This window comes from Rhinolophus sinicus, chromosome 3 (assembly GCF_057876585.1).
Source record: "Rhinolophus sinicus isolate RSI-liver-muscle chromosome 3, RSI-T2T, whole genome shotgun sequence".
In the NCBI taxonomy this organism is placed as follows: Eukaryota; Metazoa; Chordata; class Mammalia; order Chiroptera; family Rhinolophidae; genus Rhinolophus; species Rhinolophus sinicus.
Genome location: NC_142503.1, coordinates 169,919,713 through 169,933,106, shown reverse-complemented (window position 1 = coordinate 169,933,106; position 13,394 = coordinate 169,919,713). Strand labels below are relative to the sequence as shown.

At 36.8% G+C, this 13,394-nt stretch overlaps 1 protein-coding gene across 3 annotated transcripts in view; it reads left to right on the top strand.

Moving 5' to 3' along the window:
* Positions 1–13,394, top strand: part of PPP2R5E (protein phosphatase 2 regulatory subunit B'epsilon) — a 132,971-nt gene that overhangs the window by 85,214 nt on the left and 34,363 nt on the right. For all 3 annotated transcript variants that reach the window (XM_019733634.3, XM_019733635.3, XM_019733636.3), the window contains exon 4: positions 9,012–9,113. In XM_019733634.3, coding sequence (XP_019589193.1) covers positions 9,012–9,113 — 102 coding nt within the window. The remainder of the gene's footprint in view (positions 1–9,011; positions 9,114–13,394) is intronic.

Genomic DNA, 13,394 nt, shown 5'->3' with positions numbered 1-13,394 from the left:
ATTGTTTTATCAACTTGTGCACTTTGGTTCTTACAGCTATCACTTAGTTCACCAATTTTAGTACTTTTTGGGGATTTAGTCCACGCATGAGGAAATGTAGCCAAAACCTGGTATCATAGGCCAGCCTGTGTGGGGCCTGAGTGCTCGACGCGAGCGCCGGCAGGGTGACGGCCTGCTCTGTGTTTATACACGGTAAGCACTATGCCTATTGCAGTGTTTACACCTCTATTTTTGGATTCCAAGATTTAATATCAACAATCTTCACTTTTGGATTCACTGCTACATTTCCAATTTTGGAGACAGTGCAATATTGTTGTCTGTGTGTGAAATATTATTTCCCAACGATGGTTTTATGTGCGGATAACAGATTCTAGGGAGAATTAATTTAACGTTACTGTCACCCTTTCAGCAGGTAAAACATCTCTTATTTTAAGCAAATTTAATCTTGAAATAGAAGCCTAATGGGAGTGGAGGGTTCATGGTTGGAATTTGTGGGTAATAAGGTGGGGAGGTAGGGATGGGTCTAGATTACAGAGGTTTTTGGCAAGCAGTGGAGGAGGTTAGACTTAATCTTGTATTGTAGACATAGACAGCAAGCAGGGAGTTGCTACGATTTTTGAACAGGAGGTGAAATGTAAATGATATTCTTTTTCTTTAGCCCCCACAAAGGAAGTCTGTGCCCTCTGCCAGCTCCTTTAAGGACGTTTTGGCTGTGAGATTTAACCCAGATGGCCAATGGCAGAGGGCTGATGTCCTAATCTTGTCAGATGATGCCAAAGGAAGAGGAAATGGAGTATGTAAAGGAACTCCCCATCTCCTGTATTTTTTCCATGTGCTTATCAAAAAAAAAGGAAACCAAGAGGAAAAAACTCACCCATAGTTTCATTATTTAAATTCAGTCGTTCACATTTTGGCCAGTTTCCTCCTAATCTTATTTTTTTATGAGGTTTTCCACTTAAATTAAAAAAAAATTGATATATACTTAATATGCAATAAACACATCATTTTTTTGGCTTAGATAAAATAATATTTATTATTTCACATTTCGAAAACCCACAGAAAGAGTAATTCTAGTGTTATTAATTCATTCAGTGGCATGATGAAGTCATCAAAAGTCTAGGTTCATTCCTTTTTCCTCTCTGTCACCTTCAGCACGTTGCTTTTGTTCTCTTCATGCTCACAAGTTGGCTGAACCAGCTCCACAAATGGCATTTTCAAAGAAAAGGTCTGCAAGCAGTAAAACAGGAGTTTTTCTGTCTTATGTGGTTTACTAAAAGAGTGAGAGGACTTTTCTGGAGGTCATCAGGCATCTCCTCCTGTGCCATTGGCCAGAATTGTATCTCATGCCCTTGCTCATCTCTTGGTGAAAGGAAGATTGGCTTAAACCAGTTTTAATTTACCCAAAGTGGTTGGAGAGAGACCTTACCTCCTTGAAACGATTTATTGGATTAGAGTGGAATGAAACTGGGTTAACCAGGATGTTGGGAAATAGTTGTTGAGTGAGGAAAAAAACGCATCATTCTAATGGTTGCCTAATATACCATTATGTGGATATATTATTACTTACTAAGCTATTTTCCCAATTTGGGACCTTTAAACTGTTTCCAAATTTCCACTATTAAAATTAACACGACGATGAGCAACAATGAGACGGTGTGAAGGAATAAATAACATGTCTTGTTGATAAGTTGCATAAAGCAGATAAAGGAGAGGAAGAGTTAAAGAAAACTCCAAAGGATGAGACATATGGGGAAGGTGAGAAGAGAATCTCTTTTACGGAGACGAGGAGGTCATTGAGGATGAGATTGGTTTTGACTGGATTCAGTTTGAGATCTAGTGAGATGTCAGAACTGCTCTGTATGTAACTAGAAGTATAGAATTAAGACATCCGTGTGGCCTGGAAACAGAAAGCACAACAGAAAAGATGACAGCTGATTATTGAGAGGAGAGCATCATGCCAAGGAATTTGCCTTGCTCTGCCTTGAGTTCTAGTGCTGATTGTTTTTGAAATTTGTTTACTTGTTCATTGGGTGACATGATGACTCTGAGGCATTTGTTTGATGTCTGTATTCAGAATCCCAGTGTCCAGACTATGCTTTTGTTTCACGCTTTCTCATTCTGAGAAAGAATACTGAAGTGGGAATCTCTCACTTTACCTTGGCTAAGGTTAGAGCCGCTGCCATTTGGTTTTCTTGGATTCTTTCCCACTAAAACGGGATTGATATATTCGCATAAGAAAGTAAAATTATTTGAATTAACACTATTTCCTGGAGAATGGAAGAAATAACATAATAGTCACTAACTTTTGAGTAAGTAGTGGGAATTGAATGCATGTGTTTACTTCCTTTACTTCTTGAAATTACACAAAAATTACTGAAAAGAAATAAAATTCACAAGAGCAAAGCGAAATGCAGAGGAGATCTCAGAATCAACATTTTGGAAACTAGAAAGTTAGTGAACTGGTGGTCTCTGCCTTGGCCGATCACATAAAGCTGAACCCTAAGTAGCAGCAAGGAAAGTCCAGAAGTAGCCAACACGTACCACATTAACTCCAGGAAGGTTTAGAAAGATAACTTACAAAGTAAAGGTGCTTGGGGGCAAAAGCAGGCGACTTGGTGGAAAGTTTATATTAAGAAGTATCTGGAACTCTTGATCCTATCTCACTCCCCCAACACCAGCCAGACATGTGACTGCTTATCCTAAATCCCTGCAAAAAATGGAAGAAGGTTTAGTCTATGGAGAGGCTCAACTGGAGGGAGTCTGACTCATTAGGCACGGCTGAGAGCAGTGGGCACCTTTCTGAAAGTAGGGGAGCACATTGAATGGGAATGTCCTCTACCGCAGCCCACCTCTGCTCCCAGATCCCTTATGTCTCTACTCAGGAGATAGATGATTCTTCTGGAGCTTAAAAGACCCAAAGGCACCAATTAAAGGAGAGTGCCTAGAGGGGTGAAAGTTAATGGTGGTGAGGAGATAGCCCAGCCAGTCTCAGTACAGGCAAACCCACTGCTCAGTGCCGCCCTCTCATACAGAGTTCCCATTTTAAATATGACTGGATGTGGCACTGTAAGAGCACCGATTTTCTGGGTTTGAATCCTCTCTCCTGGCAGGGTAATTAATGCTGTCAATTAGTTTTGCATGTTTTGAACTTTATATAAATGTGCATGGATGGGACTCAATTCAAATGTCTTCCTCCTTCCTTTGCATCCCCCCACCTCCAATCTCTTCCAGCCTTTGTGGCATCTCTGTCATCTGATAGGCTTGGATAAGTCAAAGAGAGTGGAACAAAAGGATCCTTTCTTGTCTTTTCTTCACATACTTTCTCCCTCTTGTCTCCTTATAACTAAATATTGATATATTCAACACTGTCCCTTGTATTCACACTTGATTTATTCAAATTCTGTTGATTCTCTGTTCTTGATCTCTCCTTGACAGATTCCTTTTCTCTGTCCAGTTGTCAACATTCTGTTCCTTCTAGAAACTGAATGTCTAAAGAGAACAAATTACTTTCAGAAACAATCATTATATGTTAAATCCAGTTACACCAATTGATCATAACAATTATCAGTTAAACACTTCTACCAACAGCAGCAGCAGCAACAATAACAATGAAAACAGATTTTTTTAGTCTGTATAAATCAGAACAGTGTGTCTACCTAGTAGATTTTGAGGGAAATACTTGATAAGGGAAGTATAAGTAAAAATGATACCCTTGTGAGTTAGGAAAATGAAAATAGTACGTGCCCAGAATTTCTGTTACTTAATCTTGTTTTTTTGAATTTGGCTACATATTTTAAAATTCTAATTGGGCAATATAAATTTTTAAACTTCTTTTTTTTTCTTATTATTATTCCCTTTCTTCAACTGGCTGTTAAGCATCTTTTATCATTTTAAGATGTTCCTTCTGCCTCATTTCAGAAATCAGCTTTAAAAGAAGACCTACTCTGTCCTAGAAAGCCCTGCTAATACAGTTTTAAAGTGTGGCAATGTATGTGTAATGATAATAAGGTTGTAGACATTAACTTTAGAAATCTTTTAAATGTTCCTCTAGATTTCCGGGTGTTGTGAAACAAACCTCACAACTGTCACAAGTACATGTTGTTTCTTAGTCACATGTAGATAGTGCACTCTATCTTTGGTTCTGGTTCAGTGAATGGTTTCTCAGAGGTTTAGAGCTTTGTCCACAAAAGTGGTTTTATGATAAAAATGTGTACAACCTTACTGGATGACCACACCTATGTGTTTAGTCCTTATTGTGTTGTTGAGACCTGTATGTGTGGCAGACAAGGGCATTGTGGGGATCATTTTGGCTCAAGGAATCATATGTAATTCAAGTGAACATGTTTAGAATAATAACTAATGGAAAATCTTGTCTGAAAATTTTTATCGTATTTGTAATATTCCATAGCAGTGACAGTTACATGTTTAATATCTTAGCGAATAAAGTTAGAGCTGCAGTGGATGGCTTATAATCTAGGAAGTTGTCACAACAATCTAATTAAATTTCTGCTATTTAGAATAAAGTCTTTAGGATAGGGATCTTGATGGTTTCACAAGTTCAGATAACTTTTAAACAGCTGTGGTTTGTTACATAGATAATCGAGGTTTAAGAAGAAACTATATACCTAGTCAGAAGTGGAAACTATAGTAGATTTATTGTGGTAATTAAAATACATAGTTTAGCTTTAGAACAAATTACTGATTGAACAAATTGCCAGTGAATTAAATTAAGTCCCAATTAAAAGTTTAAAAATTTTGCCATTTTTCCCCCTAATCAAAGCATTGGCTTAAAAGATATTTATCCATAATTATCTGCAATTACTTTAAAAGGGGCTAAGAGTCAGATTTGGAAGGTTCTTTAACATTGGGATCATTAAGAATTCTTAAGTTTGGTGTTACCAAAAGTAAGTTAATATTATATGTATGTTGCTTATTATTGTTTTTATGCTATAAAACATAGCATAACAGGGTATCTAGGTAAACTTTGTTAGAATTTAAAGTAAGTTTCGCTTGTGTTCACATTTTTTGTTTTGCATGTAATTGTTTTTAAAAATTGTATCCATGTTTGCCGTGTTGATAAACTACTGTGAGATTTTCCTGTTTCAGGATTTCGTTTTGCCATATCTATTTGGATGCATCTGTTGGGTTAACACAAAATACCATGAGAGTAAAGCAGGATGACCTAGCATTTACTGGATCCTCCCTCTGGTTCTAAATGCTTGATTAAATTATTTTGTTTCTTTTCAGTATATGATGGATTATGTAATGAGTGAATGAAGGAATGAACTGGATGAAAAAATTCAGGGATATTATTGAAATCATTACTTAACATGAAGTCTTAATACAAATAGTGCTAAAGGAATAATGATACTTTAATTTGATTGAATGTTCTCTATTGAACATCATTCACTTAGTCCTTTATTTTATTAGAAAATTTACTTTTTAGATATAATCTCAAGAAAATTCATTTTATAGCTATCATGTCATTTTTGTATTTACAGTTGATATACTTGCAGTATTGCATAATTGTATGACATTAGTTTCACAGATAAAAGAGAAATATTCTTGAGGTCAGCTCATTCATCAGCTTTTATCCCCGAGCGATGACACCTAATCATCTAGAAACTATTATTGTGAAGCACAGAGAAGATGATTTAAGTTGCCTCAGTGCTATACTGTAGTAAAAGTGGTCCCCTGATCACATTGCATGCCTGTTTACCTAATCCTTAAATAATAATAGTGCTAACAAATATATAACTAATAGAAACTTAAACTATTCTTTTACTAGTTTTTTTGTTTTTTAATAACTTTAACTGTATTGTCCTTACTCTCTGGTTTGTTCAGTGTTGATCTTGGTAGATACTTAGTGAGTAGTTACTAGGTACCAACCACATTCTGTTCTTTTATAATTTGCTAATCATTTTCCTTAAACAACAAAAAAAATATCATCCAAAATCATGGTGTAAAATTAGTAAGTAGTTCTATGGAGCTAAAGGGGTTGGCACACACACACAGTGAGTTGTTTTTTCTGCAGTAATTTAAATAACTATTTAAAAATATGAATCGTCGTATTTTTATATTGCAAGTCAAAAAGTAGTAAGTTTTTTGTTTAATCAAAACTTGATGAAAATATGCCTAAATGCTTCTTCTTTTTTTCCTTATTGGGCCATGCGTGTACTTGGGAACATTTTAGTCTCCTCTTTCACATTTGGCCAAGACTTTGAAATTTATTTTCTTACACCATAGTTAATAGTAATCACCAGTGAACTAACGAACTGAAAAATAAGAGAGCCCCCAGTCCCTCAAAGCCAGCAGCTGGTAGGTCCTGTGCTGGGCCTGCAGCAGTATCCCCTCTTTCCTTCTCTTCCCCCGGACGCTACAGTGCCAGTTCTGAGTCACACTGGGTTGTAGCCAGCAGACGTTCTTAGTTAATGTTAATGTCATTTTAGGGCTTTGAGATTTAGCAAATAAAAACACAGGGCAACTAGTTACAGTTGAATTTCAGGTAAAAAAACAAATAGTTTTTTTAGTCTAGGTGTGTCCATGCAACATGGAGGACATACTTGAGCTAAAAATTATTTATTTATATGAAATTCAGATTTATCCAGCAACCCCCATTATTTCCATTTATTGTATATTAGGTGCTAAGCATTCAGAAATTAGTAAGGAGTCCTTAAGGGGCCCAAATTCTAATTAGGGGACGTAAGGACGGATGGGAGGAATCGGAACACCAGAGAGGAAACTATTATAATAATCAAGATGTTTGATGATGGGGGTCTGAACCAGACAGCAAGGATGAAGAGATTGTTGTATTTCCCTGTTAATACTGAGGAAAGTCATCAGCTTACACCTGAATGCCCTCAGGTAGGTAAACAGTGCCCATGGGCGACACTGAGGGCCTGGTAAAGAGATTATGGGGAAGGAGAGATGAGAAAATGAAAGAGTAATAAAACTGATAAAAGAAATGGGTGGGGGGAGGTCAAATCAGAGGAAAAAGAGAGAGATATAAAGAAGTGAGGTCCTTACATGGTCTTCAGGGGTGGAGGTGGATGTGGGTGCCAGAGAAAGAGCCTTGAAAACCCAACCCTATCATGGCACCGTGTTACCTTGAGAAACTCATAAGCTCTTTGAACCTCACTTTTCTTATTTATAAGATGAAAAAGCTAGATGAAATAGTCTTTAACGTGTTCTGATTCTGGAGGTTACTCAGCGGAACTCCTAATCCAAGATTTTCTATCTGATTTTAACATCTGTGCCTGTCACCGCCCCCCCCGCCCCCCCCCCCCCCCAAGCCTTGCTTTCTGTCCGAATAATCACTTATTGGAGGTCAGGCCAGGGCCTTCAAGTTTTAATTCCAATGTTCACTGTTTATTATAATGTCTTTAGTATGAAAATGAATTAGGCTACCTCGAAGACACTTATTTCTTAAATTGTTTTTTCTCCTTTGCATTGACACTAGTGTAGATTAAAATCAAATAGTTGAAAAATAAATCCTTTTATTTTTTCTTTTGTTCATTTTTGATAATTTGTTCCTGAATGAATAAAATAGAAGGCTTAGGCTAGAGCCTCATCTATTTAAATATAGAGACAGTTTGCTACTTTAGAAATGTCTTGATGCTTTTTAATCCAGTCACGTAGACTCTCTACAAAGCTGCTATATGGTAGGGAGTCATGCTGGTGGCTGCTTGTGGTCATGATGTATTTGTGTAAGCATGGCACTGCCATTACCTATTTAATAACGTTACTTATTTAATACTTTATTTACCCTGGGCCATAAATCAGAAGTGGCTGCTAGTGATAAAGGAAGATTTAGTGGAAGCAAATTTACCATTTTGGGCAGTGGTTTTTAACCATTTTTAGATCTAGGAAATATTTTGAAAATCTGATGAAGGCAACTGGATCTTTTCCCAAGTTGCACTCACACATACAAAATGTTGCAGAAAATCTAGGGGATTTAGAGATCCCCTCCACGCCCCGTCCATGGCTGACCCAGTTGTAATCTCCTGATTTTGGAGCTGAACTGTATGGTTAAACTGGCCCATACGTTGAGTCTTTCAGCCACTGACTTGTGAGCTAGGCTCGAAGGCAATTGCGGTAAGCTCTGATTTTTAACTCTCTCCTGGCAGCAATAATCTTTTTCAAACAAATTCAAGAGCCCATTTTTATCTTGAAATTAAAGGCATAACTCACATATTAGGATACTTAGAAGAGGATAGGTGAGTACAAATAGGACAAGAAACAGAAAAGAAATGGAAAAGGAACCCTGAGAATAGTTGCAATAGCATTTAAAAATAAGCATTTTGCTATAGAAATCTTAGAATATATGTAGAAATAGTCTAATAGTATAATGAATCCTCATCTCTTCATCACCCAGTTTCAACAGTAACCAACTCATGGCCATTCTTTGAGCAACTAGATTAAATTTTAAAGTTGCTTATGGTAAAGGAATGTCTGGTTTAGAGAGGTTTGTATCCCAGATATATCTTACCCTGGGCAGTTATTCTTTTGTAAGCTAACTGAGGTATGATTTTTAAGCATGTTAGAAAAGTTTCAAAATAATCTTTTCTGATGTACTTTTTGTGAATGCCTGTAATTTTACCATTAGTTCAACTGTAAATTTGCAAATTGTGAATAGCCTGAGAAAGAAAATACATGAAGCCCATTAGCAGTAATTTATATCTTAGTATAAATTGGTTCATTAGAAGCATGCTTGACTCTGGTAAGTAACCAAGAGCAGGCTTTGATGGAAGGTACACGATCACAGGGACCTGGGGTGGGAATGGCCATATAAGGATGGAGTACTGTTGCAGAGGGTAGAAGGTGCTACGCTAGCTTTCTAGCTCTGCCTGGAGGTGGTCCTGACCTCAAAGCCTAGAGAAAGAGGTCCCTGTTCCAGTTTGGTGGTGCTCCTGTCATCTGGCATCTGGGTTCCCTTCGCCTGGCTGCAAAGACCTTGTGTAAGGCTGCCCAGGAGGTGCTTCCAGCTAACTCTGCTGCTTGTTTATTTTTAGGTATCTTGCAATATATTCAGAACTCTCCCTCCCAGTGACAGCAATGAATTTGATCCAGAAGAAGATGAACCTACCCTGGAGGCATCATGGCCACACTTACAGGTATTTTGAACTACTATTAGTTACAAAAGAAAGATCCATGAACTTATTAGCTGATTAGCATGGGAATTTCTTGAAGGCCTTTATTCACTAAGAAATAAAATTACAGTACATTAATAGAAGCTAGAGAATGTGTTTTATGTTTCTTACTCTTGATAATTAGGATGCCAAAAGAATAAAATAGTAAGTTTCAGTGTAATGTTTTACTGTATTTCCCCGAAAATAAGACCCAGTCAGACAATCAGCTCTAATGCGTCTTGGAACAAAAATTAATATCAGACCCGGTCTTATTTTACTATAAGACCCAGTATAATATAATATAATATAATATAATATAATATAATATAATATAATATAATATAATATAACTCGGTCTTATTTTACTATAAGACCCGGTATACTATACTATACTATACTATACTATACTATACTATACTATACTATACTATAATTAATATAATATAATACCGGGTCTTATATTAATTTTTGCTGCAAAAGATGCATTAGAGCTGATTGTCTGGCTAGGTCTTATTTTCGGGGAAACACGGTAGTATGGACCCTCCCATTTCACAAGTCCAGCTGGCTGTTCTTATTCTTTTATTAGAGCTTCTGTGCAATTCTGCCTGCTGGAACCTCAGACAAGAGCAGAACTGTTTTCACATTAATATTAGTTAGATGTAATTAGGTCACAGCGTGCACATCTCGTTTTCAGCAGTGGGTAGCCTGGGGACTTTGTATGCATGTCTTCCTGATAACCACAGATGTGTTTCTTTAGCCTGGAAGGGCAGAAACAAATTGCAGTAGCTGTTTCAAGGTGTTGAGAGGAAGAGCAACAGCTGAGAGAAAGCTTGCTTGAGGGCCCGTTTTGTTCTCTTGCACCAAGTAGGCCATAATTTGCAGTCACACTTGTGTACCAGGACAGATCATGGCCATCCCTACATGTCCTCTCCCAGCACTGGGCCCATCAGTATTGTCTTTTCTTATTCATACAGCTCATTTTCCATCCTTTCCTGGCTGCCTTCTCTCAAGACCAACATTTCTCAAAGGAGTAGAACGAGGAAAATTTGAATGTAATGAACCGGAAGTCATCTTCATTGAGTCAGACTATTCTCAGAGGCTAGTCCTCTGACTACTAGCAAGGAGGAAAGGGTGGAAGAGAAGGAATATAACCTTGTACTTCTTGAGGCAGAAGGCACTGCATCTTTGTAGCTAGCTGTGCTTGTGGTTACTGGTTGACTTTCTGAAGAGCAAAAAACTGTGCAGCAGGGAGATAGGGCCTAGAGATAGTCCAAGGGTTTATTTTTTTCTCTACTTCAGAATTTTTGGCATAAATTTGCAACTTTCCCGGTCCTGCTTTGGCAGCTCCGGGTTGCTACAGCTATACATGTATGCTATTTCCTAGTTATGTAGAGAATTTTCTGGGGCTCTATTTTCTCACCTCTTACCCAGGCATATGATATATATGTGTTTCTACTAATAATGGCAAAATTGAGTAAATTAATTAAAACACTGTAGTTGATTTACTATTTTAGATGCTTGATTTTGTTTTTTGTTTTTTTAAGGTGCCAGGCATATTATCTACAATCTAAGAAATTTGTAAAACTGTTTGTGTTTTTCATGATATGTTCTATCTAGATTGTGACAAAAATCCAGAAAAAAAAGAATTACTCTTTCGGTTGGGTGGACTTCTTGTCATGTCTTATTCTTAATGCTTGGCAGCAGTTTATAGAAGTGCATTGTAGACTAGAAGAAATTTTATAAACAAAACAAACAACAAAAGATAATGTCCTCAGGAAAGTTCCACATCTTATGGTGGAAAAGACAGGGAAAGAGATGCTTTTAAAACTTTAACTTTTTGTCTTCTCTATATCCCAAAGAAGAGACAGACCACTTTTGCCATTTGCAAGAGCTTTTTGAGTACTCTAAAAATTACGATCACCATAAATATGTTTCCCCTAAATTACAATAAAAATTTACCTCACAGAAAAAGTTTACCTCAATATTTCAGTTAATCCTTCCTAAGCTTACTCTATAAAAATTAATTTCAAAAGCTACTAAATTTAATTCTGCCACTAAAAATCTCTAGCTTACACTATGTCAGTACAGGAACATGAACCATTAGTTCATTTTAAATTCTGAAATCAAAGCAGCAATGAGGAATGATGATGAAACTTACACCCCTTTGGCTATAAAGCAAATTGTATTCAAAGTAGGCTGGTTTCATCTGTGTGGATGTCCTGTTCAAGCCTGTAATCCTCTCATTCCTTCTTTAGCTCAGGGGGAAATACGACTAATACTGGATCAGGTAAAGGAAACCTCTTTTTAAAATTCACAAATCAACTTTCATGCATAGTAAAGGTTAATATGGTAGGCACACTGGCCTTCACCATCTATTGCTTAGTGGAAGTTTGTGTACAGGCTCCTGACTTGTCTCAAGAATCCTGTGTTTCCTCTGCATATTTTGACTCCACCAATTAGTCACCTTTCCATTTTCACTGATAGGTGGTTTTAGTAGACAAGAGCACACTCACTGAACATTTACGAATATTATAATGATCCATCACCAACTTCCATATTTTACTTTTTAATTGATTGATCCACTTTTTCCTACCACAACATAGCACTTTCTTATACCTTTTCACTTTTTTTTAACTCTAGCTCAGCCAACCACCACATCTCAGTGCGATTTTGTTGCTTTTGAGCTGTGGTTGGGTGAATGGCTAGGTTCATTGCCCAGCTAATTGACTGCTCCTGCGCACCTCTTCTGTGGTTTAAATTTGTGGCCCATTCAAAACTACTCATTATAACAAATCATGGCTCTTTGGGGATATTTAAAAATAGAAAAAAGAATATTAAATCCACAAATTTTAGTTCAAGTATGTCAAGGGGTTTGTGTGTTATTTGATCTTTTCTATTATCTGTATTGGTATCTTTTAAACTGGTAACCCATAGTTACCATAGTTATTCTTGTTGTATTTTCTGAAATTGGGTCTGTATTTCCAGTAGAATATGATTTTGCAGGACTTCCTTTGACAATTAAGGGATTATTTTTAATGTTTTACACTTGAGAATGAAAAACAGGAAAGCTAAAGTCTTTTTATTCATGTTCCTAAGAGAATTCCCTTATGTGACCCTGAAAAGTAATTGATCACCCCCTGTTCCCTGTCTCTCCCTTTAGAAACTCAAGGGAGATTTTTGATTCTGAGGTACAACATGTCTCTTAAGTATGGAGAACATTTATACTTACTAACAAATATGTCTGAAGTCTTTTCACCAAACTATTTTAAACCATAACTGCTTTCAAGGGACCAGAGGGGAGAGAGCACTTTGCCAATCCTGCTAGAAAGCCCTGCCAGCCCACAATTCAGATCAGAAAGATAAGAATCTCTCCACTTCTTGGGAGTCAAAAGAGAGAGGAAACCCCCCTTTATGGAGGTGTTGGGACTCAAGCACTATTCTGACTAGGAGAACATATATAACTTGGCAGTGTTCTTCAGATCATTAGGAAAGAAGTTTTTCTGAATTCAGAGAATTTCAAAGAGAAAAGCATAGTTTTATAAAGAAGTAAAATTCTAATGTGAACACCTAATTTAAGTGTTAAACTAGTATCTGAACTTAGAAGGTTACTGTGTGATATATTTGGGGTAATGGTATCTGCAGACCCTTAGGGGGCCCTGAGACCTGATTTTAAGTGGCCTGCAATTTGAAACTAGTTTTATAATCTCCATGATTTGCTTTTTCACTTTGTTGACGTTTGCACTATTAGTTGTAAAAGCGATGTTGGTTGAAATTGCTGTTGCCTTAGCGTAAATCAAAGCAGTTGGTCCCAGTTGGCCTTATAGTTTTATTCTTCACTGCCATGTACTTGCAATAAAAAAAGGCAATTTCAATTAAGAATGTCCTTGAAAAAGCAGCAAAAAATAATTTTGCTAAATCTTGACCTTCGAGTATACATTTAAAAAAATAGTCTTCATGATGAAATGGGAAGTATGCATAAAGCACATCTGCTGCACACTGAAGTATGTTATCTTGTGCTAAAGCACTTGTGTGATTGTTTTGAGCTGCAAGCTAAACTAGCTTTTCGTTTTGCCATGAAATATAATTTTTACTTGAAGGAATGCCTGACAAACTAGGATTATTTCAGCTTGGGTGTTTGGTGGATATTTTCTCTAAAACAAACAAAGAAAACAATTGTTACCACTAATAAAATTAGAGCATTCAAGCAAAATTTAGAATTAGAATTTTGAAAAACTTGTATCTGTTACCTTGAACTTTACAAGTTCC